Source organism: Podarcis cretensis (genome assembly GCF_951804945.1).
Source record: "Podarcis cretensis genome assembly, chromosome: 17".
Taxonomy (NCBI): Eukaryota; Metazoa; Chordata; class Lepidosauria; order Squamata; family Lacertidae; genus Podarcis; species Podarcis cretensis.
In genome coordinates this window covers 37,817,137-37,842,266 of record NC_137187.1, presented here as the reverse complement: position 1 = coordinate 37,842,266, position 25,130 = coordinate 37,817,137, and the positions used below count along the sequence as shown (strand labels likewise).

Genomic DNA, 25,130 nt, shown 5'->3' with positions numbered 1-25,130 from the left:
CCACTACCCCATTTATCATTATTCCTTCCCTCTACCAAAAACAACACTCAACCCTTTTATCAGACTCAACAGTCTTACAGTAGCCTGGGAAATGCTTTGGGCATACCTGCAAAAATGTTGGGAGCAAACCACTTCTGACATCTACAAAAGCCAGAAGATACCACCCCCACAAAGTAAGAAATTATGATGAAAAGAAAACAAGAGGTGAGTGGGAGCATTTTGAAGAATACTTTTAAAAAGAGTGGTATTAAGGTTAGCTGGCAAGTGGGATAAGTCTATGAGCGGCAGTAGACAAGACAAAGGAATGGAAAAGAGAAATAATAAAGGGGAAAGGAAACATTAGAAAACTAAGAATATGAAATAGGATGCCAGTAGAAGGTAAGCCAGGAAGTCTATAAAAAACTAAGCTAAGATATGAATGGACGTAATATGTAAAATGTAAAAATAAGAAGATGATACCACCCCCACAAGTCCAACTCATGCCTTTTCATAACATATCCTCTGGTGTGGTGGTTGTCAATGCAGTGCCAGTGTGCCCTGCCCATCAATAGGACACCTGCAAAAGGACTCAGTAAATGCATCCTCAAAAATCTATAATGAACATGTGACTGTTTGCCCTTCCTGCTCGATTTCATGTTTGGACTGGTTCGGCTTCTCTTATACTGAACACGTCCCCTTTAACATGACCACATTTCGCTGGATGCCAGAACTGGATACCCGCCCCTCCATTCTGTTCTGAGCAAGAAGAGAAGTGCAAAGAACTTCTTTATGTGAGCAAGGAGGCCCAAAAAGGTTGCCAATGGCAACCCCTGTGGCAGTCTGCATCCATGGCTGGGGGAAGCAGCCACCACCTCCAAAACCTCAAAACAGCAACAACGCTTTATAATAAGTCTCCCTAAGGTAGTATGTTGTCAGGGGCTGAACTAGACAGGCCTCACGGTCTCTTCCATTTCTGCAATTCTATGTAGGCATCCCTTTCTTCTTTAGCTCTGAGCTTCTGCGATTTGATATAGCAATGTTATGATAGAATGAGGACAGCTAGTGGCAGAATTTATAGCAAATTTATAGAAAATACGCTGACCATTTCTGTGAAAGTGTATAGAAAGACAACTTAAGCGTTAACCACATTTTGTATCTTTTTCACACAGCAGAATTTCGCAATTGCCTTTCCTCCTCCCACAACCTTTACAGACCTATCCCCCTCCCTTGTTTTTTTGTCTGATTTCAAGGTTACAAATTTTGCAACACCCAGCTAAGAATGACGTCCAATCCAGCAGATTTCTGCCAGTTTGCCTAGCGTAGTGGTTTTCAAAACTTGTTCCAAGGAACCCTGGATTCCTTGGAAGCATATAAGCAGTTCCTCAGTGAGAAGATAGTAAGGGTGGACATGCTCTGCAAAACAGCTTCATCACCATTTCAAATCCAATCACCCCTCTTTCAAAGTTTTAGCACCAAAACACGGAGCTTCTTGGATCCTGGATGCTACTCCAAGCTAAGCAGACTTCAGACTTGCAGGTTCTACCTTGTTTTTTTTACTAGGTCCCCCAGATGGAGCCTGGTACAAAAGATATGCCTTTAAAACTTAACAGTTATGAGCCCATGACCCACAGGAATCTTCCTTCTCCTAACCCCTTGCATTATACATGGCCTAAGACTCAAAGACCTTGGTAATGCCCATTGGGATATTTTGTTACACCTTTTTTTCCCCCCGTCAGCTAACTCCCATGCTATATACCACAATCTGCTTCTCAGAGACCCAACACATTTCAAAAGTGGTTTGCCTTATTGGAGAGGGGGCGGTTTCGCTTTGTTTCGAAAAACACAAATTTAAACTGCCTTGGACACACGGAACTCACTGCACACTTCTTTGCATCCTGGCTCTTGAATTCTGTGCTAAAAACCCACCAAGTTGGACAAATGCAGAAGTCTGAGAGTTCTACACGTATCTTACACTGAAAACCTGAGTTTGCAAGGAGTTTGTCAGAAGTTAATACTCAGCAGTAAGGATTTCCTGTTTTTGTCAAAAAGTCATTGATTAAAAAAAAATCCAACATGCTTTCCACTTGCACCCTGCTCCACCCACCAGTTCTGGCAGCTCCTGTTGCATGTTTTCCTTTGTTCGTGTGTATTCTTAAACACAGCCATGTTTCTGTTCCTCCTACAGCTGAGGAGAAAGGCCCATTCCAGAGAGAGTAAACGAAACCGAATCATGACAAGGAAACTGAAGAGCGGCCTTTGAAAAAAGAAATCAAAGGAAAATCATAGATTGTGCCCATGATCTCTTCTGCTACTGTAATGGCTTCAGGCCCATTTCCAGGACAAGAGGCCAGAGGTCGTATGTGTGTAAGAGAAAAGTAGTTCCATGCTCTGGGAGACTCCAATCCATCACAGAAGATGGGGTGGGAAATGGGGTGGGCATGTTGAGTTATAGCCAATATTTTTACTCAAGAGTAAACCTACTGAACTCCTGCCAACTTGGCAGTTCGAAAGCACATCAAAGTGCAAGTAGATAAATAGGTACCACTCCGGCGGGAAGGTAAACGGCGTTTCCGTGCGCTACTCTGGTTCGCCAGAAGTGGTTTAGTCATACTGGCCACATGACCCGGAAGCTGTACGCTGGCTTCCTTGGCCAATAAAGCGAGATGAGCGCTGCAACCCCAGAGTCGGTCATGACCCCGGTCAGGGGTCCCTTTACCTTTTTAAACCTACTGAAATTAATGGACCTAACTCAACCATGTTTATTAATATTTCAGTCTACTCTGAGTAAAAATGTAGTTGACTGCCAGCCCCAGACAGCAAGTTTTAAAGTGACAAGGGCTCTGTTGAGATCTTCAGTAGAGCAGTGTCATGCATGAGTTGGGCTGAGCAGCTACTGGTATCCTTCTTCCCCCTCATTTCCCTACCAGCTTTCACCTTACAACTGGTTTCCCCCAGCATTTAGAAACTAACACCTTCTTGAGACTCTCTCCTTTTGAAAAACAAAGTGAGTCACCCAACCGAGTACGGAGGTCCTCAGACCCAGTCATGAAACGTTAGCATGGCGCCACACTGAAGGAAAGGGGAAAATCTGCACATATTTTGATAGAAACTGAAACGCTAGGTAACTTTTTAAAAAACCCAGTTCTTTGAAAGTGGAATTCCCAGTGGTATTTCCCACGCTCAAGTGCAAAGTGGCATTAGCCTCTTATAAAGGGCATTTATAAAAGCATTTATAAACTTCTTAATATTAAAAAAAACTATCTCTAAGTAATTCTACCTGTTTAACTGAACCTGCTGTTAGTCACCCTGAGCAACTCTGGAAGGGTGGGGCAGAACATTCTGGTAGGCAATGGGCTAAGTTGCAACTAAGACTGGGGGGCAATCACACTCCCCAATGGGCACAGCGTAATGTGAACAGGTGGTCTTTCGCCCCACTACAAGAATTTGGGTAAAGATACAGGTGGGCTTTTACTAACAGTGAGGTGTTGGTGCTACTTTGACTATCATTATTTACAGCTAGTGCTGTGCAGCTTGATCCTCTGCTTGCTTACACTGAGCTCAGCAGTGTAAGTCACTTTGGCTTGGACAAGATAAAGCAAATAGCAAATGTAATAAGTAACAACAACAAATAGCCAACTCCAAAGCACACATACAAGTTGATTCCCTGCTCTGGAATCAACCTTCTAAAGTTGTGCAGACCGTTGAATTGACTAAGCAGCTGAGTTATGGTTTTGGGTACATTGGCAATATTGGCTTGCATTTTTGTTTGGAAAAAACCCCCCATGAGGAATATGTAACTAATACATATCTCATCTGCTAAGAACAGACCTCCGGAATGAATTAAGTACTTAACCCAAGGTACCACTGTACTTAATTCGTTCCAGAGGTCCGTTCTTAACCTGAAACTGTTCTTAACCAGAAGACCACTTTAGCTAATGGGGCCTCCTGCTGCTGCCGCGCCACAGCTGCACAATTTCTGTTCTCATCCTGAAGCAAAGTTCTTAACCCGAGAAACTATTTCTGGGTTAGCAGAGTCTGTAACCTGAAGCGTCTGTAACCTGAAGTGTATGTAACCCAAGGTACCACTGTAGAAGGGAAGGAAATGGCCTGCTGTTCACCTCCCAGTGGGACTCACCTCCCTCCTATCTCACCCCAGGGCTTCTATAGAACCATCTTATGATTACAGCTTTGTCTAAAGAAACATTACGTTTCCCCCCATTTTACTGCAACTTAAAATAACCAAAAAACCAATAAGTTGTAGTCAGCCAAGTCCTACTTAGAGTAGACCCACTGAAATAAATGAACTTGTGTCCATTAACTTCAATGAATAGGGCAAGCATGGCATACCACCCAAAGCTTACTGGCGTAATCTTATGAAAACTGCTTGGGGGGGGGGTCTGCTTGAAAAGTGGCATATAAATACCCTAAATAAATGGCCATAGTGAATCCACAAGGGGGGTGAGGCTTCAGAGATCACTCTCTTAAATCACACTAGAACCTAGATCTCCCCAGCTCTCGGTTCTGTGCCAGCACATCAACTTCCTCTTTTCATTTAATCTCATTTCCAAAGAAAGGACAAGAGAAACCACAGAGCCTGTTGTGAAGGCTTTGCCTCTGGTTGGATGTTCCTTTTTGACAGGAAAAAAAGACGAGCGCAAGAGAAGGGTGGAAGTGACGGCAAAACTGTCAATGGAAACAGTCAAGTTAAATGAGAACACTTTGTACCGCAGCAATGGATGGATGCAAGAATATGACGGCATGTCCCATCCTGTTACTTGTTTCCAGTTGGGGCATCAAGAATACCTCTAGCATAACATTGGTGGTGCTGGCTTTCCAACTGTCCATCCTAAAGGAGACCTGAATGCCAAATGTAGAAGCCTCTCTTGTTATATTGTGAGATGCTCTGAGGACTCTTTAAGCAGGATATTATTTGCTTAATAAAATAAATAAGATTGAGAAGTAGGAAGTATGGGGCTCAGGGATCCATCTTGGGACCATTCCACACACTGCATGGAGCCAAAACTATTTTTTTTTTAAAAAGAACATTTATAAACCACTCAGTATTTTGTGTATTCCACTCAGTATTTATAAACCACTCATTTTTTTTTCTGGGGGAACTCAGGGGTACTCATTATTGGCACCCTTTGTCCCACAAATATTAAAAGTATGGCACTTACTGTAACAACTCTATGCATGGTGAGTACTGGCACCTTATTTTCCTTTAAAAGCACTGTATCTATGTGTGTGTGTGCAATAACAATGAACTGCAGCCCATCATGACTCCCCAATTATAGTGCTGGTATGATAAATTGTTTTCAGCCATGCCACTGTGATCGTCATACTCTAAAGAGTACACTTAAAACAACTTAAGGCGCAATCCTCTGCACTCTTACATGAAAAGAGTCTCATTGTGCTCAGGTAGACATGTACAGATTTGCATTTCATCTATCCTTATATTTTGATTCTGCTTATAAATCAGAAGTTTCACAAGACATACAGATATACACCTCAAAAAAATGTGATGTGCAAAATGGTTATAGGAGCACAGAAGTCCCCAGTTCTGAAGCAGTGTCAAAAACCCATTTGGGTTTTCAAGCATACACTGGTAAGTACATATTCCAAGATTTTGCTGAATGCCTAAAGACGAAGCATGCCAGAAAATAAAACCAAGGCCCGATCTAGACAGATCAAAGAAGCAACTCAGTTAAATGTGTTGTCAACTTCATACAGGGAAATCCCATTGGTGATAAATGGGACTCCACAGTGCCATCTGGTGTCAGTGTTATAATGCATATCAAGCGCTTTATCTTTACGAATGTAGCCGAGTCCCAAGATTCTCAGAAAGCCAACTACTGCGTCAGAATCCAGAATCTTTGTTAGTGTATGCTGATGATACGTTGAACATGAACAGTACAGAGCACATGAGGAGTAAACAGGCTCTGCCCAGATGAGCAGAGTGGACAGATAAGAAAGGGGAGAAGTAGCAAACACACTGACCTAAGCTACCCACCGGGGTTTTCTCAGAACAAAGTCCTAAACTCCACATCCAGGTTAATTCATAACACATGGGACATAGTGGGGAGGCCAAGCGTGAGGGAAAAGCAAAGTTGAGGGGAACCAGATCGGAGAGTATGGGCATTGGCTCCAAGATATAGTGGCTAGCAACACAAAACAGATAACACTTATCTGGTGGGGGCAGAAAACACAATGGACTCAGAGGCTTCCGAGAATTCTGAACCCTCCTGTCCTTAGCACTGTGAGGATCCAACCACACACCATACTAAGGTGGGACAGGGGACCATGAAAGGCTGTTGTTTTACAATACTAATTATGTGGAGTCCAATACAATACTATTTTTTGTGGAGTTTACAATACTAATTTTGTGGGCTGAGGTACTACACAAGATACAAAAAGCTTCCTTACAAATAAATAAATGAAAATTGCAGGTTCTTTGCAGGCTGAAGTCTCATCCAATATATTACATTTCATCCTTGCATGATCCATTGTCAGAACTGCAGGACCAAGAATACAGCTATCCCCATACAGTTAACAGGGTACAGGGTGCCATCTTTGTGCAAACTGTATTGGCGCGAAACAGTCAAGTCCAACAAGTCAGCGTGGATTTTCATCCCCAAGGTGAAACTTGTACAGTGAGGAATAGCTGTGCTAAGCTTAATGTGAACGAGTGACTGTGTGAATGTACTGGTACATTCACAACCACCTGGCTCTTTCTCTGCTGCTACTGAGTTACCAGGAGCCAAGCCACAGTCCAATATGGGTGTATGGCTTATCTTTCCCAAACAAACCACTAGGATAATAAGACTAGGATACTAAGAACAAACCTGGGCTTCAGCTCATGGGGTATGTTTGGAGAGAATGAGGTCCACTTGCACTATTAGATTTCCCTCCTATCCTCCTCCATGCTCCCTAAACCTGTTCTAGGGGGTCTACCAAACACACTGAATAGTTTTAGGGGGTACAGTCATACCTCGGGTTGAAGTAGCTTCGGGATGAGTATTTCCGGTTGCGCGCTGCGGTGACCCAGAAGTAACGGAGTGCGTTACTTCCGGGTTTCGCCGATCGCGCATGCGCAGGCGGTCAAAATGATGTCAGGCGCATGCATGGAAGCGGCGAATCGCGACCCGCGCAGACGCGGGTTGCATTCGCTTCAGGATGAGAACGGGGCTCTGGAACAGATCCTGTTCGCATCCAGAGGTACCACTGTATGGGGGAGAAGGCCCATTGCTCAGGCAGATCTTGTTCCGTGCATGCAACAACTTACATGAATCCCACCCATAGCTTGTTTGGAATGAGGCAAACCATGAGCCCAGGTTCAGAGGCAATACTAAATCGAAGCCATGGCTTAGTTCACAGTAGCACAGAAGGAGCAGTGGAGGAGTGAAGTGGCAATGCTTTTCTCACTGTGCACCATCATATTTGCTTATCTACACTAAGTCATAATTTAAGCTCAGAATTACATGCAAAGCAGACCATTCTTTATTCAGTCTTTCGTAGTAACCTTCAGAAACAAGAAGAGGTAAACAAGGAAGCATTACTGATGCAAATACAGATTTGGAAATTATGTAGAATGAACAGGACGACCTCAAGCGCTACAAATAAGGAAACAAAGTTCAGTAGGAGCAAGTGCAAGGCGCCAGACTCAAGGGACTAAGGGCAAGTATTTTGTCTGGGGACAAAAAAAGGAGGAAGACAGATATTACAGGACCTTTGTAATTCATAAGACAAGGAAGAGCTGAAGCAGTGGGATAGCTGCATATAGCAGCAAACACAATTCTCAGGTACACTAGGCAAAGTTTCCCTGGTAAATATAAGGTAATATTTAATTATAGTTTATGCAGCACACTGGGATTTGCAATAGCATCCAGTATTGGTCACTTTGACTCACAAATTCATTCATTCATTCAAATCAAACCAAACCAAGTAGAAGGAAGGACAGCAAGAATGGCTGAAGAAAGAGAGAACTACTCGCACATGACCAGGTGGAAGAAAGCCTGATCTTTTTAGTAAGAAAAGTAGATGGCAGGTCCCTCACACACCCTGCCCCCCATCCTAAATTGGTTTATGGCCAGAGCACAACAACTCCCCATGTTTGGGATCTGAACGATTTATCATTATGATGCTGTGACTATCCAGGAAAAAAATTGGGTCATGGTGGAAAACTTGCTTAACATTAGCACTGTATGTAAGATCAATGAAAAAGGAAGATTACTATTGAAAATTATTACCAAAAAGATGGGAAGGTTAAACAACAAGTGCCAAGTTATTATAAAAAAATTAATCCTATTATATGCTCTCATTTGACACACTGCAATCCTCTGGTTACACCACTTACAAGAAGACATCACTAGGCCAAAGAGGTTACAGAAAATGACAACTAAAATCATTGAGTGAAAGGCGGTGGCAAAACTTTCCTTTTGAAAAAAGGCTTAAGAGCTATTTAAGTTTACAGTACAAAAGTCAATGAATGACAAAGGCTTTGTAAAATTATGAATTGTGTGAAGAAGGAAGAAAAATAAATTACTTTCTTGATATATCAACATTCCTATGTCCTTATTGGGAAGACACTTGAAGGTTGCTGAACAGCACAAGCCAAAAGGGTCTTATTGTGCTCATGTCTAGTTTGTGGACTTCCCAGTGGCAGCTTGTTGGTCACTGTGATAACAGCATGCTGGATTAGAGGGCCTTCAGTATGATGTACCAAGGTTTTTATGATGTTCTATGTTCTGGCATGGGCTCTGCTTCATCCAAATGTGATGGGGTTGTGTGTAAATAATAATCACCATCATATTTATTACCTGTCCTTTACCAGAAGGCCCTCGGGCAGGTTACAAAAATCTAAAATACAGCATTAAAAACAATTTAAAACATGTGGCAGATGGGATGGGAAGTAATATGCAGCAGTATTGGCACACATGAATTAATCTGCTTTGGTGAAGACATCAGACTTGATTACTTTCAGATCTATTCCAGCGCTGTGATTCTATGGATATTGCTAAATCAACTGCAGCAAAACCCCACTGGCTTCACTGCAAACTTAGTGTGATGAATCATGGCAAACACCAAGCTCATTTACACCTTTAAAGTGGATGCTAAATGGGATTTATGGGTGTCTATACATTCTTTTTGTCATTATACCACATTATTTTGCACAGCTCTCCCACCACCAACACTCACTCCTTGCACACATACAATACTGTCAAAAGTCAGTGGACTTCAAGCCAGCTCCAGGCCATTTATCACACAGCTCAACTTCTCTTAAAAATGCTGTGTCACAGGACAATTTGCAGAGTCATGTTTTCTCCAAGAGCTGTGGCCTGCTGAGTCAGTAAAGCAGGGTGTGTTAACACAAGGTTTCTGTGCCAAAGAAATGGGGTGTCTTATCTCTATCAGCAGCTGGAGGTGGAAGGTAAACCGCAAAACTTATGCTGACCCCTGCAGGGCATAGCTGAGCATAACTACCTACTTAGAAAGAAAATTAGAAGAAAGTCTGAAGTAGAAACAAACTGGTCAGGAGTTTGAAAGTTAGAGCTCCTTAGGCTCACACAAAATGGTCTGTGCTATTCCTGACAATTCCCTAATCCCTCATGTTCCATTCACAAGCTTCTTTTAAAACTCCTGCCTTTTTCAAAATCTACTTGCCAAGAAAGCACAAGTGTGGTGGGGTATGGAAGAGATGTGCCGTCCAAACCTTCATCCCCCCTAAAGGCTATACAGGCAGCACAGGAGATACCAGAACAATACAAGCACATTCAGCAACAATACCCACAATAGCATGATTTACTTCAGTGACCAAACTCGGATGGTTTTCTGGACTCCCAAACTTTTGGTCCAAAGATAATAATTTACTGCAAGTTTAGCTGTTTCTGGAGGAAAAGATGCTTTATATTTCCAGCAGAACGGCTGTGCTGAGACACCACATCCCACTTAAGGTGCAGGAAGACATTGTGAAAGGAAGAACTGCAAACATCCGTAAGTTTTAATTTACAAAACAGCAGCAGCAGCAGCAGCAGCAACTGAAAACCTGAATGCACAAATGTAAACTATTTCATCTCTAACAGGAAGACTTGTAAGGGAAGAATTCAAAGTAGTGCTAAGGAGACCACTCTGTCAGTACAAGCATTTATGCTTGCCTGATGAAAGGATATCCCCTCTCCTCCACCTTCATGCGGTTCTGGGGGTTCTCTCAAAATTCAATCCAGCCCCTAATCAGCAAGCTCCCTTGGAATACTTTTTGGATACAAATCTTTCCCATCTGGACTCCCTACTTCATTGTGAGATGGGCAGCTATGACCCTTTTTGTTTCTTGAAATGTCTTTGCTTCCACCTTCACAAATGTTAAGAATGCTTCGGTTTCAATTTGAAAATCAACAGAATACATTTTTTTAAAAAAATAATGTATCAGTTTCAAGATGACTCAAGCTCCCTTTAGACCTCATGTGAGTAGCAGAGGAGGTTTCACAAGTTCATCTGCAGTGCTGTAGTCAATGTGGGAGGGGTCCATTACACAGGACCTTAATGTTCCCACTGTGTTCTCCAGTGCTGGCTGGGTAATGAATATGTGGTCATGACCTGTACAACCAGTCCTGGATGTTTTTTGTTTGAGTCTAGAATTGTAGGGAAGATGGAGGTTCGGACAGTGCACCTTCTTCCCATAATTCCTAATCACTGGCCTTGTCAGTTGGTGACAATGGGAGTTGGGAGTCCCACAAGATCTGTGTGGGAATGTTCTGGAGGGCCATAGGCTTTTCATTCCTGTTTTACACATTACGGTAGCATAGTGCGTAAAAAGGGAAAGGACCCCTGGAAGGTTAAGTCCAGTCAAATTCAAATACTGGGTGTGGCGCTCATCTCCACTTTCTGGCCGAGAGAGTCGGCGTTTGTCCGCAGACGGCTTTTCCGGGTCTTGTGGCCAGCATGGCTAAACCACTTCTGGAGCACTGTGAGCCAGAGTGCACATAAACACTGTTTACCTTCCCGACACAGCAGTACCTACTTATCTACTCGCACTGGTATGCTTTCAGACTGCTAGGTTAGCAGGTGCTGGAATAGAGCAACAGGAGATCACCCCGTTGCACAGATTTTAGCTGCCACCCTTACGATTGGCAAGCTCAAGAGCTCAGTGGTTTAGACCACAGTGCCACCCACATCCCCTAGCACAGTAGGACAAACTTATGGGGAATGAAGTAGTGCTATAGTATCCACAGCGCACCCAGTAAATGGGTATTATTAATGTTTGAAGTATGACTTCCCTTAAGACCAAGTAGGAACTAGCTTCCCCTCCCTGTCACACTGGTAATAGCTGGGGGGGGGGGGAAATGTTGACCCTTCTTTTGCAATACCCAGCTTGGCTTACTTAAACAAATCACCTGGAGTTGTTTGGGGTTTTTGTTTTGCAGCCTGTCTCTTTTGGGGGATAATCCATAACACTAGGGCAGAGTGCATGCTCTGAATGGAAAAGTTCCAGGTTCAACCTGTGGCATCTCCAATTATAAAGGAAGTCAGGTAGCAGGAAGACCTCAGCTTGAGACTCTGGGACCTGACTGACAGAGTAGGCAACACTGCCAATGCTAACCAAACCAATGGCTTGATAGTAGAGAGTAAGTGGGTGAATGGGTTCCCTGGTCCTGTTTTGCGGCACAGCACTGAATTAATGGCCAGCTGACCCCCTTCCAACACTACGGCTATAATATACAAACGTATGTCAGCTGCCTGAAGGGTGCAACTGGTGTGGGACATGACAACTGACAAGTGCTCCTGAGCACCTGTTGCAGCAGCATCTGTTAAATCTGAATTTTCTAGCCTGGGGGTGGCTAACCTGCAGCCCTCCAGATGTTTTTGGACTACAACTCCCACAATCACTGCACACAGGCTATGCTGGCTGGGCCGGAAAGCCACTTCGTACACAATACAATTAGGAGGGTGGCATGGAGTGAAATATTCTTGCTAGTTGCTCCCCAGCTTGGGGATCGCACTCCCTATAAAGCAGTCTTCTTCCCCAACATGATGTCCTCCAGAGGTTATGAACATCTTATTATTATTATTATTATGTTCCATAAACCATAAATACACTAATGATGCTATATTTTTTTTGAAAAAATGTAAGGAGCAGGGCTCCAATTACTTGACATATTTCTCCTTGCTATTCATGGTGACAGGCACCATCTCTTCTAGGTACAGATGAGGTTTTACTGAGAAAATTCAGATCCATGAGCTGCAAAGTGGTCAGAACCCTCACCACTGCTATCTAGCAGGAAATGTCTTCTGGAGTCTACTTCTTGTAAGAGAGGCTGGGTCAGCGTCATTTCTCGAAAGTGCATGTCAGCTGCGGGGAAGACACTGAAGTGTTTCCTCTCCACCAAACAGGAGTCCCCAGAATAGAAATTTCAAATTTCTACAAGAGCTGTGCTATGAATTCCAAGAGGGTTGCTTCAGAAACCATTTCGGATTTGTCTTAAGAACAGGAGATTCAATAATCCTCTTTTTGTAAACAACACACTATCTGGGTATATGGCCATTTATAGAGTAACACAGAACACACACTGCTGCCTGGATGAGCTTATTGTTTACATTTCTAGTGGAGGGATGGAGAGACCAAAAAGAAAGATGACAAGAACAAAGCTGTTAGCAGGAGAATGTGCCATATTTTTCCATGTATAAGACAATGTTTATGCTATTTTTTTAGTCAAAAATTGGGGCTCGTCTTATACAGGGATGATTAATGCACAGGGGTTAGGGCATCCTGGGCTCAGGTTCTGACATGGATGGCTCGGGATGGGTTCTGGCGCGAGTGGCCCAGACGGCCTGGGCTTGGTGGTGGCGGATCGGGGGGGGGGGGGGACTTGCGATCACTGAAAAAAAAACCCCAACAACTTCCCTGACTGCCACTGATGTTTAAATATACGGTACAGTGGTACCTTGGGTTACAGATGCTTCAGGTTATGCAATTTCGGGTTGCGCACCGCGACGAATCTGGAAGTAGCTGAACGGGTTACTTCTGGGTTTCGGAGCTCACGCAGAAGCACTAAGACGCAGCACTGCAGGTTGCGAATGCTGTGGGTTGCAAACATGCCTCCCGCACATATCACATTCGCAACCTGAGGTTCCACTGTACTAAATAAACCAGTGCTTTGAATATTTAAGAAAATACCAAAGTTGTTCTGTTTGACATTTAAAATATTGATTTCTTAATTTTGGGTTCAAAAAAATAGGGGTCGTCTTATATACGGGGGCATCTTATACATGGAAAAATATGGCCTATAATGCAGTTGCATGTACTTAGGGTTAGTTTCTGAAGGGGGTGAGGATTAAGGGTAGAATTCAATGCTCTCTTGCAAAAATTCCATCTGTGTAAGGATTGCAGCTTGCCAAATGGAACACTTCCCCTCTCCTCTGAACTCACACTGTTCTGGGGGTACTCCTGACACCCCCCACAAGCCAATTTTAGGGGGTGAGGAGGGAGAAGAGGGAGGAAAGCCCCATTGCACAAACAGAAGTCCATGTTCAGGGCTTTGCTGATGGGGCTCATTAGGTGAATCCCACTCTAAAGGTTTGAATGAATTGCTTTACAGAAAAGGTGGACTTTCAGAAGAGACGTGCAAGAGGAAGGTATTTTGTGATGATGTTCCAGACACAAGGACCAACAAAAGGGAAAGGAGTAGCTCTGCTGAAAGGAGGACTTCAGGAAATTGTGGGAGACAAGAGGCTATGGAAAAGAGCATATTGTCCAACAAGAGTGGTGAATTATTTTGGCAGCAGAAATCTGGACAGAGGCAAGAGGAATAAGCTAAGACACAGGAAGGCCAGAGAGAGGAAAGTTGCAAGCGCCAATAAGGAAGATGACCGGAGAATGAACTAGAGCTTTAGTCAAGAGGATGGAGATTGAGAAGTATAATTTTCACAATGCCGCCCCGGCAAAACTGATAAGGTTGGATGACAGATTGAATATGGGGTAGCAAATGTACATGGAGTAAGCTAATGCTTCTTGCCAAATCAACAGGATCAAGGGATAAAGAACAATCAATGAGAGGATAGCCTGGGAAGAAAGTTGAGAAGCTTAGTTTTGAACATACTGAGTTTGAGAGAGAGGTAGAACAATCAGATAGGCAGGATCAGAGGGAACAGGAAAGCTCTCAAGTGGAGACGTAGACCGAGGGGTCATGTTTTAAATGAGCCTTCCCCAACCAGGTTCCTTCTAGATGCTGTGGCTAACTGTCAAGTAGGGCTGGGTTATATATCGATATATTGTCCAAAACCAGTTTGAAGTCTCTATCATGGTATCAGTTTCATAATTTTTGACCTGGCAATATATCACAAATTGTGTGTGTGTGCGCGCGCACACACACACAAAAATCACAATGTGGGAAAAACAATGAAGCCAGCTAATGCCTCTACATAGCTCCATCCTTAATTCAAACATTGTGATATATTGATATATTACAATTTTTAGCGGGTGATATACCACAGTGTTGACAACCAGGTATCACCCAGCCCTACTCCCAAGGATGGTGGGAGGTGCAATCCAAACATCTGGAGGGCACCAACTTGGGAAAGGTTGCTTTAACAGGTGAATTTTTGATACTCTATTTCAGCTTACTTGCTTCCAAAATTATTATTATTATTATTATTTTGCTGATAAAGAGCGAGCTTCAACTCAAAAGGCACTGGGACTACTGCTTCTGTAATATATTCAGTTTTGTACCTTATAACCATTACAACAGGTTGCATCCAACTAAGTCATACTCAAGAGTAAACCCACTGAAATCAGTGGATGTTAAATTAATCAAGACCATAAATTTTAATGGAGTGAATTGAATGCTGTTGATGCACAAGCAGAACCACTAGTGCTAAGAGCTTCCAGCAAACTCGCCCTGCCCCGGGTCCTATGCTCACCCACAAAATCAGCTCTAAGGGGTTGGGACAGATTCTGCAGGCTGAACATCAGGGGAAATGCCACACTGTGCAAGTGGCAGTCTGCTTGCGTAATGGTGGATTCCCCAATGGGTCAACTCTGACTGTAACTTAGCTTGCTACAACCCTACTTTTTATTTTCACCAATGGCCAACACCCTTTGCTGTGCTATGCATGCAGTGATAAGAGAGCTGCTTTCTCCTCTTTGCTCAGTACTCATGAGACAGCACAAAAAGGAGCAGGCAAGGAAAAAATATTATAATGACACCATTAACTCTGCCCTCACTGGTGCGTTCTTGGGTCTCAGTTCCACTTCCTGCCTCTGGCTAGTAGACTACCTCCTGCTCAGACTGAAAATACCGTAAACTGAGATGGGGAAAAAATGAAGCAGGGAGAAGGACTGTAAAGGGAAGCAGCAACCAGGTCAAAGAAATGGCAGCATCCTTGGGAGGCGGAGCAGTCTGCTTCCTGCCATCTTCAGCAATGAAGGTGCCAGTGGGTCCCCATGCCTGATCATCTTGTGCCTACTGGGCGCTAGGATTTGTCCTCCCACTGCAGGCAACCCAATATTAGTCAACATGTACTAAATATTACAGCAACGTCAACGATCAAATCTAAATACTGGTATCTGGTGTCAGATGTAAAATACTATACCCAATATTCTGCAAATATGCAATCTTAACATTTGCAGGAGGAGAACTTTTGAGGACGGGGATTTGTTTCAGCTCTAGTGCCGCCTGCTGTCCAATCTCTAAAAGGAAGACCCGTCAGCAGGCAGGACTTACCCACAGCCCGGAACAAGCAGGCCCCATCTTCCTTCATCTGTTTTATGATGAACCCTTTCTTCTCTCTCAGCGCCTTCTCGAACCTGTGTTCCTGCTGGTGACAGGAGGGGCAGATGTCAGCAAGTTAGACGGCAACCCCATCCCCCAAACCAGAAAGGGTGACATATCCTACTCTTTCTCCAGTTCCCCATATGGCAACCCAAACACGGGGCGCCAGCTTTAAAATCCACAACTGGAATAACTGGAATAGAAAGGGTTACCCCCATGCATGGCTCCGCTGTGCCCCCTAGAGGCTGACCCATGCAAAGAGATGGCCATTATTATAGCCACTGGGCTTATCAATGGAGACACCACGGGATCCCAACAGTGATCCAACCATGGCAGTTTTAATGCGGGATGATACTGGACTTCCATGCCCACAACACAGTTATAGGAGAAGTCTCAGCAACTTCTGAAAGCTCATTTGGCACAAGGCTCTCATCCAGAGAAATATACATTTGGCAATATGTCTATAATATGTGCAAACGCTTTGTGTTTTTTAAGAGGAGCATTACAATATCATGCTTGGTTACACAAATGCCCCTTCCACATTTCCATGCTCAAGATGCCCCCCACACCTATAATCCAATCTCAGCGCTCTTCACCAAAAATGCATCGACTACAAGAGTAAGGAAAATATATTATTTTAATATCTCATCCCAGTTTTGTTACTGTTTGCTTTGAAAATTAATAAAAATCCATTTAAAATCCCAAAGAGGGTCTTCCTCACAGTGCCAGACAGGAAGCAGTATTTGTGCAAACTGCTTCATTACTGAATCAAGATTAAAGATATTTAATTCCTCACTACAAAGCTTTACAGACTTGGCCTTACAGTATGAAAGTTATAAGTTTTATGATTACTCCTGAAGGAAGAACCTATGCCCCAAGATGTGTTGAGCTGTAATAAATATTAAAAACACTCTTTTCAGAATTAGCTTCTCACTTTTTTGGCATTCTATTAGGTCGGATCTGACTGTATGTATGTAAACAGCAGACAAGCAGCTGCATTTAGCCAGGAGGGTAAATCTAGAATTCTGCATTACAACCAATACTCCAAGAATGCTGGGCAAGAACTACTTATTTCAATGGGCTGGCTCAGGAGAAGACATCCCTGTGGACCACTGAATCTTAGAAGGTTTAATACTAATCTCCTTCAACAACTTACACTAGAGCAGCTCAGAACTTGTCAGAACTTCCAAAGAAAAGTACACTTGTGTTTTCTGGCTCAAATGATTGTGCTGCCATCTTCTGGCAACAAGTGGACACGCATGCCATAGGCTGCCAAGTTGTTCTTCCATAGTTCCCCTTCTTAGCAAAGCTCAGCCTTCCTTGTCCCTATTATCACATTTTCTATACATAAATTGAATAACTGGTGTGAGGAGAACCATTAGATCTGTGGTATTTGGGGTTCTGGAAAAAGACAAGGAACATGTGCTGTGTGATGCTCTTTCCAAACATTTTGTACAGGGCAGACAATATACCGGTACTTGGTCATCTGGATCAACTTGACAGTATGCAGAAAATCAAAGAGCAAGGGAAGAAAAAGAGCATCAAACGCAACAATGAGACTAATTTTGAACTAAAATGTCCAAGCTCATAGCTTATTCTATTAACTGCTGCACTAGCAGTCCGGGTCTAACCCCCTCTCCCAACTCCACACACCCCAACAACCTATACAATGCAAATCATAGTGAGCAGATTTATTAAATGATTCATAAAATATCTTTCAGGGCAACATTGTCTTGCATAAACAGAAAGCTGTCTAGATTGTCCCAGTACCCGTAATACACTTTTGTATCTTTGGGAGTGGGGCTACAACTGCTTTTGCTCATTTTTCGTACCAACCACCACGCTGGAAATTTTCACAATGACACTTTTATAACCAAGTGTTCCAAATTTGCCAGGCGCCAGGTGCATTTTGTACCTTGCTATTGGTCACTTGTGACCAAGTGAAGAAGTCTGGGTGCTAGGATGGCGTCTGATGTCTCCATCTGGAGGGGCATGTCTGGGGATCCTTGGCTCTTGCCTGTTTTCACACCCTAACAGCACATCCTTTAGAATTCTATTCGTGATATTTTATCTGTGCAAGCAGAACAAATATCAGGAACCAAAAAGTACAACTTTCAAACCATCTGGTCCCAAAATGGCAACTAGACGTTCTGGTGACTGTAACCCTGGTTTAAGGAGCCACTTGGTGCCTAGATTATATATCGTTGAGACGGCTAGAGCGCCGGTGGCGGATAACTCATTCCGAATCTGACCGAAAAACAGGTTAGAGCTCAACGTCGAGCCTACCAAGTGGCGATAGCGACGGCGAAGAAGACTTTCTTCGCCGCCTCTATTGCATCTGCAGAAAACAGCAGCAGGAGACTTTTTCAGGTGGTTCACAATTTGGTGGAACCACCTGCGACATCTGGGCCCAGTACGGGCCACATGATCTCCTGCAATGATTTTGCAAAGTTTTTTGCAGATAAAATCGCTCAGATTCGGGAAGAAGTAGACTCCACTGTGGGAGCAGGGCCAGGGCGGGAGAGTGCTAGAGTCCTGTCTAGTCAAGTTGCGTGGGATCAATTCCAACCTGTTACCTCCAAGGATGTGGACAGGCTGCTTGGACGAGTGAAGCCAACCACCTGTCTCCTGGATCCTTGCCCATCCTGGCTTATAAAAGCTAGCCGGGAAGGACTGGGCGATGGGCTTCGTGGGGTGGTGAATGCTTCCCTCCGTGAGGGAGCCTTCCCAGACCCGCTGAAAGAGGCGGTTATTAAACCGCTTCTTAAAAAACCATCTTTAGATGCGGCCACGATGGCCAATTATCGCCCAGTCTCAAATCTTCCATTCTTGGGCAAGGTGATTGAGCGAGTGGTTGCTGAACAACTCCAGGCACGCCTGGAAGAAGCAGACCATTTGGATCCCTTCCAGTCGGGATTCAGGCCTCATCATGGGACTGAAACTGCCTTGGTCGCACTGGTTGATGATCTCTGGCGGGCTAGGGACAAAGGTGAGAGCTGTTTCCTAGTTCTGCTGGATCTCTCAGCGGCGTTTGATACTATCGACCATAACATCCTTCTGGACCGTCTTGAGGGGCTGGGAGCTGGGGGCACTGTTATACAGTGGTTTCGCTCCTTCCTCCTGGGCCATGTTCAGAAAGTGGTGGTGGGGGATGAGTGTTCAGACCCCTGGGCTCTCACTTGTGGGGTGCCTCAGGGTTCTGTCCTCTCCCCCATGCTTTTCGACATTTACATGCAGCCACTGGGAGAGATCATCAGGAGGTTTGGGCTGGATGTTCATCAGTATGCGGATGATACCCAGGTCTACCTCTCTTTTAAATCAGAACCAGTGAAGGCGGTGAAGGTCCTGTGTGAGTGTCTGGAGGCGGTTGGAGAATGGATGGCGGCTAACAGATTGACGTTGAATCCTGACAAGACAGAAGTACTGTTTTTGGGGGGCAGGTGTGTAGGATTCCCTGGTCCTGAATGGGGTAACTGTGCCCCTGAAGGACCAGGTGCACAGCCTGGGAGTCATTTTGGACTCACAGCTGTCCATGGAGGCACAGGTCAAATCTGTATCCAGGGCAGCTGTTTACCAGCTCCATCTGGTACGTAGGCTGAGACCCTATCTGCCTGCAGACTGTCTCGCCAGAGTGGTGCATGCTCTGGTTATCTCCCGCTTGGACTACTGCAATGTGCTCTACATGGGGCTACCTTTGAAGGTGACCCGGAAACTACAACTAATCCAGAATGCGGCAGCTAGACTGGTGACTGGGAGCGGCAAGCGAGACCATATAACACCGGTCTTGAAAGACCTACACTGGCTCCCAGTACGTTTCCGAGCACAATTCAAAGTGTTGGTGCTGACCTTTAAAGCCCTAAACGGCCTTGGTCCAGTATACCTGAAGGAGCGTCTCCACCCCCATCGTTCTGCCCGGACACTGAGATCCAGCGCCGAGGGCTTTCTGGCGGTTCCCTCACTGCGAGAGGCCAAGTTACAGGGAACCAGGCAGAGGGCCTTCTTGGTAGTGGCGCCCGCCCTGTGGAACACCCTCCCATCAGATGTCAAAGCGATAAACAACTACCTGACATTCAGAAGACATCTTAAGGCAGCCCTGTTCAGGGAAGTTTTTAATATGTGACTTTTAGTGTATTTTTCATCTTTGTTGGAAGCTGCTCAGAGTGGCTGGGGAAACCCAGCCAGATGGGCGGGGTACAAATAATAGATTATTATTATTATTATTATTATTATTATTATTATTATTATTAGTATTAAGTTTCTAACACTGTTTACAACCTATGTTACTGCTTAGAAAACTGGGTTGAGCCATAAGCAGAACATTTTAATGTTATTTTAAATGGTTTTAAAAATACACACATGCAAACTACCCTGAGATCATTTATGAGGGCTTAAAAATTGAATAAATATACAAACCATCTCAGAGTTCTGACAAATGTATAGGCTATTTCACAACAGCTGCACAGAGAAATGTTGCTACTTTCAGACAGGGTAATGAAAGATGCAGCTCAACAGGTTGCACACAGCATGCTCATTATGTGAGCATGAAAATCGCTGAAAATTTTCAAATTTAATTACCTCAATTACAGGAACTAAGGCATACTTAAAAACAACAACAAAGAAAAGAAAAATAAACTTCATTTAACAGAAACTAAATCTTTGTCTCTTCACAACTATGAGGGCTGAATGAGTTGTTTTTTTCTTCCAGTGAAAATTCAGATTCTTAGGATTGTAGAAGATATTCTGACCTTGGTAATCCAGACCACAACCTCTTCCCCAGTCTAGGACAACAATGACCTTCACAAAACTTTTGCAGACAACTGCTAGTGTACACAGACAACTGAATGATGAACTTCTTGCAACTTGGAAATATTTAGACAAGTATATATCTTAGAGACCTGAAAAGCATGCTACCACCAAAATCTAGCAGCACAGTAATAATAAATATGTTGAACTATGCAGAAAAAGAGACACAACCCCAAATTTTCCAGTACAGGGACTATTTTAGACTTCTCCATTCTGAATTTCACAACAGCACCTGCTCATTCACACCACACAGTGCATGTGTACTCCTGCCGCCCCCACGATCTATGTAAGGCACTGCATATTTACAGAATCAGGCAACAGCTGCTCCCTATTTCTTACTAAGCAGGTGGAACACACTTCTTTCATTGACTAACATAAATAATATGAACATCATATGCGGCCCCAAAAGCTCTTCCATAAAAGCTTTTCTGAACAAAACAAACTCTCATTTTCTGTCCTTCCTTCCAGTGGTTGTTTTTCACTCTGGCTAAATTATGTTTGCTATTCTTTTAAAAAGCTCTCCTCACCCCACCTTTTCCTTTGCATGAGTTCACAGTTAAAATGGGTAGAGTATTTGATTTTCTGCTGGGACTATTTAGGAATGAATGCCTAGAGTATTTCAGATTCCTGAGCTCTCAGCCCTCACCTATGGATGATTCACTTCAGCTACCTGCCGTGTTTTGGAAGTGTGTGTATTAATCACCCACTTCCTCTGATGAACAACAGCCCCACATCGCTTCAACACACTAATAAACCTGACCAACAAGTCCTCAACTTCAGAGTCTTTGCATATCCAATTATAGTTCCCAGGTATGTGCCTACTCCATGTTTTAAGGATATACAACTGCCTTTCACAATTATGTGGAACACTGGCAAAACTCAGCAACCACAGTTTGAGAATGAATTCTCAGAACAAAGCTAACAAACACCTTGCCAGTCTCCCATTCATTTCAATTGTTGCCATTTCTGTCCAGATACCGCCCAAGCAAGTTCAAATTTCCTATGTGCTCTCTTCTATACAGCACTTTAAAGTGCATCCTATTACATTAATGGACTAAGGGCAATGTTTTGCCATGTTGTTTGACCTATATATTTCTTTTTAAAAAACATAGCTGGCCGAGGGGGCCAACCCAGATCAGGAATGGCATAGGGGAGGGGAGGCTTTAAGTTTTTCTGTCTGCCACAGTTCCAGTTAGAAGAACTGGGCTACACCTTTCTGCTATTTGTCAAAAAAAGAAGCAAGCTTCTACACCAGTTATTTGAAAAAAAAACAACGAAACAAAAAACACCCAAGGCAAAATCATGAGCCTTATGCCTACTTTGGCCCTGAATTCAGAACACTGGAGCAATGAGAGGAATTCAGTGATTACCATGGAACTTTATTTGTCTTGGAGACGTGACAGAATCTGACCATCTTCATGTCACATATTCCCCACACAGGAAGTATTTTCATGTAGGAAGAAACAATTATAAAACCCACTAACATATATTGCATGGTGATGGTAAACACATAAAACACACACACACATAAAACACACACACACACACACACACACACACACAGGCTACATTCACACATTGTGCCAAACCATGGTTTTGTGAGGTATGAATGAGCCTAACCTCCTCCCAAGCTCATACTCCCTTCCCTTCCCTTCTGTGTAGCCTGGAGGAGGTATTGTCAAGCTGAACTCTTTCTCCTAGGTGCGGGGGGGGGGGGGGGATGGGATTGGGAGAGGCAAAGTGCAAATCTGGGAGGAGCTAGGTTAATTCACATCTCATAACTAAATAAATGTACATGCTAGAAAGCACCAACTGGCTCATAAAACAGATGCGTTCAGCTACCACACTTAATTATCTACTATACTCAAGGACTTTATATCTAGAAGACAAGTTATCTGTGGACTGAACCTGAAACCTTCTGCATGCAAAGAAGAAGCTCTACTACTGAGCTCTGGCTGTTCCCCAATCATGCAAACTTCTCACATAGGCTTGCATTTGGAGGCTAGGATTCACCAAGCAGGGAATTATTTTCAAGTGACTTATGACACACAGACCAAACCCCACTCTTTAACCATCTTTCGCACCCTCCTCCTCAACAACATAGCATTCAAATAACTCTTTATCCACAGCTATTGTGCGCTCACCACACGACAGTCACGTACTATGACAGCTTGATGTGTTAGTGCACATGCACAAGCTGACCTTCAGAACCCTGCACACAGTCACACTGTAGAGAAAAAGAAACTCCCTGAACCTGTAGGTGTGAACATCTTTGCTGGACATGCAAGAGCAAGATAGTTGGGACAACTAGGTGAAGGCAAACACTTCTTTCTACAAAGTGGTGCACCGTGTTAAGATGGAATCTGACTGAATACTGCAGCAATTAAGTGTCCTGAGATGTTTACGGCTCTATAGGTCAAAACCAGGCATAGGCAAACTCCGGCCCTCCAGATGTTTTGGAACTACAATACCCATCTTCCCTAGCTAACAGTACCAGTGGTCAGGGATTATGGGAATTGTAGTCTCAAAACATCTGGAGGGCCGGAGTTTGCCTATGCCTGGTCAAAACCAACACTTTCAATTGGGCCCAGAAAGTAATTGGCAGTCAATTAGTCAGGCCAGGATCAGACCTTGCCCCGGTGAGCCATTTGGCTGCAGCTACAAATATAACACATTGCAGTAATTTAACCTAGAGGTTACCAGAGCATAGACAACATAAGTTAGGCTACTCCTGTCCAGATAGGGGCACAGCTGGGCCATCAACCGAAGCTGATAGAAGACATTACACACCACTGAGGCCACCTGAGACTCAAGCAACAGCAATGGATTCAGACGTATGCCTTCAAGGTTGCCTTCAGTGCTACTAGGTAGGCTCGATGGTGAGCCCTCAACAGTGTTGGACTGCATTCATTTCCTCCATTTGTATTTGAGCAGCCTCCGAGATTGTTTCCTTGCCCTAAGCTAGAGTATACCAGGGAGCCAAACAGGCAAGGCACTCAGAGGCGATCGTGTCAATGGCCTAACCATTTGGCTGTTCCAGAGGTCGGCCAGGACTTCAATGGGACCACCAGTCATATCAGCTGGAAAATCTCCCAGAGCTGTTTGGAAACCCATTATATCCATCAGTCTCTAAGAGCAAACCATCCTAGTAAGTACCACATCTCTGTAGAGCAGAAAAGATGATCAAAGCCTAAATCTCAACAGGAAGTGATTTGACCATGACAAGGGACTGATGTCAATATCTCCTACTTTCAGATCACCATCTTCCTTCCTAGTTGAGAAAACAAGGTCCAGAGTGTGGCAGGCCACATGCGTTGGGCCGATGGCATTTTTAGACAGCCCCATGGTTCTCATGGCAGCCATGAAGTCCTAAGCCACCCCAGAGTTGCCTTGGCATGGATGTTGATGTCCCCCAGAACCAATAGTCTGGGAGTTCTCAACACTGCCACTGCCACTAGCTCTGTCAGGGAGACTGGAGTGCAGCAAGGCAGGCAGTAAACTAGCAGAATCCCTCATCTGTCACAATTGCTCAATGCTGGGAACACACACTCTAGATCCCTCCCCCAACTGGACAGAAACAGAGAGAATGAATTTCTACAGCAACTCCCTGACCCTTAAGTTTGCCCTGATACTGCACAGAGTATCCAGATGGGCACAGCTGGGTGAGACCAACTCACCCACCCAGGTCTCAGTGATACAGAGCAGATCGGCCTCCTCATCCATAAGCAGATCATGAGAGGTCATATTCAGAGCCAACTTGGTATTCAGCAACAGCAGCCACAGACTTGAGGGGTAGCTGATAGGACAACTGCAATTCCCAAGGTTGGAGGAGGGACTGGAAGATGCTGTCTGCTGAGCTTGGGCAGGTTGCAAAAACAGTGTATCTAGGAACTAATAGCAGTATATGGCCTCAAGAACTATGTGTGATGCAGACCTCCCTCTGAGATTATCTCCTCTCATGTGTCCCATCACAACTGCTAGCCGACCCACTGGGGGAAATGTTAGGAGCAATACCTAATCAATACAGCAAAAGCACTGCCAAAAGCACTCACAGTGGCTGCTCTGTAGCATAGAACTCCCTTCCCTGGAGAGTTAGAATGAAAGTGTTTTCCAGAGCAAGGGTGAATTACTCACATATGCCCATTTATCATTTGATGTGTGGGTCTACCACCACAGATCAATTGTCACAAAACTTAGCTTTCTAACCCACTGAAGTAGCCTCAGACGCAACACTTCAAATGAGGCAGTGCACACCGTGAGGTCATCAAGAGACACACCCCCATGTGATTCCACCTCAGACTTGCTATTTGATAGGTCTGTCCTGAAACCATTTTGCCCCTCCCCCACCCAACACTGCACATTTCTACACTACTCACAGTTGTTGCTGACATCCTAGTCATGGGCATGCATCATAAGGAAATATGATAACTAGGTTGGGGTTGTCAACATAAAGCAGCTGGTGTGAGGTGCCAAGCTGGCCCTTGTCATTATTTAACTGAATCATATAGATAGATTTTCTGTAAATATTTGTAATAGCTTTCGATTTGACATTTTTTATAGAAATTACTTGCTCCGAGCATTTGGGTA

The 25,130-nt window shown here is 44.0% G+C and overlaps 1 protein-coding gene and 1 long non-coding RNA gene across 3 annotated transcripts in view; one reads left to right on the top strand and one right to left on the bottom strand.

Annotated features, from left to right (window-relative positions):
- The window catches only part of LOC307206799, a 335,840-nt gene that overhangs the window by 58,510 nt on the left and 252,200 nt on the right, over positions 1–25,130 (top strand). The window lies entirely within an intron of this gene.
- Positions 1–25,130, bottom strand: part of OTUD5 (OTU deubiquitinase 5) — a 48,598-nt gene that overhangs the window by 20,075 nt on the left and 3,393 nt on the right. The window contains exon 2 of one of the 2 annotated variants that reach the window (XM_079960074.1): positions 15,693–15,786. In XM_079960074.1, the coding sequence (XP_079816200.1) occupies positions 15,693–15,786 (94 nt within the window). The remainder of the gene's footprint in view (positions 1–15,692; positions 15,787–25,130) is intronic. The other variant, XM_079960075.1, reaches the window with a different exon arrangement.